Below are 2802 nucleotides of genomic sequence, written 5' to 3' on the forward strand. Positions count from 1 at the left end.
GAGTGGGTTGCCATTTCCTTCTCCAGGGGATCGTCCCGACCCAGGGATCAAACCCAGGTCTCCCACATTGCAGGCAGATGCTTTAACCTCTGAGCCATATGTCTTTTTTTGTTAATCTTGATGCGCCTGAATCCTGTTTTCAATTTGGAAAATGTTTATCTAGTATTTTAAAAAATAATTGCTTCTCCATTTGTATCTTTTCTCTTCTGAAACTCTTCTTAATTTAGATACTAGCTCTCTTGAGTCCATTCTCCATTTTCTATTTTATACTTTTCTTTGTATTTTTGTTCTGTTTTAAAGAAGTTTTTCCCTTGACCTTCTAGCTTATTAATTTGGTTGTTAGTGATATTCCTTCCGTTTTTCACAACATTGAATTTTTATTCAATATCACGTTTTGGGAATCTTTTTCTTATACAGTTCCTTTGAAGTATCTTCTTGAATCTCCTTAAGAATAAGTAGTATTTAAATCCTCTGTTTCCTACAGTAACACTGCTTTGATGTGAACCACCTGATGTGATTGGGGAGCCTGTCCTCTGTCTGATAATCTCAAGCTGCTCCTATATTTGTTTGTATATCCTGACCTTCTAGAACCTCTTCCTGTAGGAATTCCTTTAGCCTCTTTGTAGATGGTGAGAATTATGAGACGCCATTCTGAGAGGCCAAGTTGTGAAGGAGGTGACAGAAGGGACTTCTCATTGAAGTGGGGAGAGGACTTTTACTTTCCTAGGCTTTGTTAAGGTGTGATTGTAGAAGGTGAGCTCTCTGCTTCTTAAATCAAAGGGAGGCTGCAGTTTGGCTGAGTAGTGTAATTCCCTTGTGAGGCAATGGCATGAACAGGGTCAGCAGAAAAGGACAGTTCTCTCTCCAAGGAAGGGCTGAGGGCATCTACTCTGGTTTAGCTGGGTGGGACTCCTCAGATCACCTTCTCATGCTGCCAGCCCCCCACTTCAGTCTGGTGCCAAAATTGTTGAGCTGCCTCAGCTAGAAGTTGTAAGAGAGAAGTTATAAGTGCATGTTCCTATTGGTCTCTTCACAGGATTCCCTTAAGAATTGTTTCAGTTTGCACTGGATATAATGTTTGGTATTCACTGAAACATTGTATCCAGTACCTCTTCTGACACTGTAGCTGCCAGCTCTATGTTTGTCTTGTGTGCCTAGAGAGACATGGAGTCTGAGGCTTCCTTAGATTCCCAGTGTTGCCTGACCTCCATTAAGGTTCAAAGAATGTTGGGTAGGTGGATGATGGCTTTTTTTTTTTTTTTCTTTCTTAGAAAATAAAAAGCCAGGTAAAGGTTCCAAAGGCTGCAAGAAGGTAAGTTGGTACCACTCTCAGGTAAGGTATACCCATTGTTGGGGACAAGGTTAGGAACAGGTTGCCCACCCCAGAAGAGGCCCACAAAACCAAGTAGATATTGGGTGACTCCAAATAGAGCACCACATTGGAATCAGCAGATTTGGCTTTCCCAAAAGCCATTTGGGTGGCTTCAGCAGAGAAGCGGAAACATTTATTAAGTTCCCACCACAAGCCATATACTGCTTTGTGCTTAGTTTACCTTGATAGGGATTGTCATAATCTCATTTTTCTTAGATGAAGAAACTGACCCTCAATGAGAAAGTTCCTAGGTTCAGGGTAGCTCAGCTGGGACTTGAGTCTTAATTCCCAAGTCTGTATTGCTCATGAAGAGGCAGGACTCAAACAGTCTTTGGCCCAGCTCCTGAATCTCCTGGTCCCGCTGGGAAAGTTGTGGACAAATAGGACTTGCATCAGAGCAGCAGTTCTTAAATTTTAGCATGGTTAAAGTTCTCAAACTTTAGCCCTCCAGAATCACCTGGAGTGTTGGTTAAAACACAGATTTCTTGAGTTTCTGATTTAGTGTGTCTTTCTCAGCGTCTGAGAAGTGCCCAGATGATGCTACTGCTGTTCCGAGGGCTTCACTTGGAGAGCTATTTAGTATTCCCTTGGCCTCTACTTGGGAAACTTTTCTACTTACTCCCCACCCCCCACCTTTCCTGGTATTCTTTACTTAGTCTCTGCCTAGCTAGGGGAAGAAGGGTCTCTCTGGTCATATGGACAGACTTCTGGGGACAGAGCCCTTTTTGTTTGCTTCTCTCCTCTTTCCTCCCACAAATCTACTTATGAGCAGCTTTAAACCGCCTCCCCCCTCCGAAGGGTGATTTCTATGGGTTCATTAACTCTTCATTTTTTTCTCTCTTGTTTGGTAACCAGCCTGCAAAGCAGAATGGGAAGAAAGCAGCCACCAAAGTGGCCTACTCTCCCCAGTTTTTCCACTCCAATGATCACGCCAGTCGGGAGGCTGAGTTAAAGAAGAAGAGGGTAAGCCCTTTCCCTTGGGGGAGAGAGAGGGCCTGACTTGACTGCCAGGTCCATGGAAATGTTGAAAGGCAAAGGCCAGAATTGTTAGGGTTGTTGAGGCTGTTTGTGGAAAGGAAAGAAGGGGCAGTTGCTTTGACACTTGATTTAGTGTCTCTATTTGCTCACCTCCCAGTTCATGGCTGTCTGGTTTTTGTTCTCACTGCTCCACTGGAATGACCCTGCCAGTCTCACCAGCATGTTCTCTGACATCAGACTCATGGATTGCTTTCTTCCCTCATCTTTTTCAATTCTCAGCATTTGAGACCATGCTTTTTTAAAAAAATTATTTGTAATTGAAGGATAATTGCTTTACAGTATTGTGTTGGTTTCTGCCACACATCAGCATGAATCAGCCATAGGTATACATATGTCCCCTCTCTCTTGAACTTCCCTCCCACCTTCCTCCCCATCCCACCCCTCTAGAGCCC

At 43.5% G+C, this 2802-nt stretch overlaps 1 protein-coding gene across 1 annotated transcript in view; it reads left to right on the top strand.

The window, feature by feature from the left end:
* Positions 1-2802, top strand: part of GNL3L (guanine nucleotide binding protein-like 3 (nucleolar)-like) — a 20697-nt gene that overhangs the window by 1164 nt on the left and 16731 nt on the right. Inside the window, exons 2-3 of the mRNA XM_010832584.1 lie at positions 1272-1312; positions 2228-2335. Of these exons, the coding sequence (XP_010830886.1) occupies positions 1272-1312; positions 2228-2335 (149 nt within the window). The remainder of the gene's footprint in view (positions 1-1271; positions 1313-2227; positions 2336-2802) is intronic.

This window comes from Bison bison, unplaced genomic scaffold (assembly GCF_000754665.1).
Source record: "Bison bison bison isolate TAMUID 2011002044 unplaced genomic scaffold, Bison_UMD1.0 scf7180017861433, whole genome shotgun sequence".
In the NCBI taxonomy this organism is placed as follows: domain Eukaryota; kingdom Metazoa; phylum Chordata; class Mammalia; order Artiodactyla; family Bovidae; genus Bison; species Bison bison.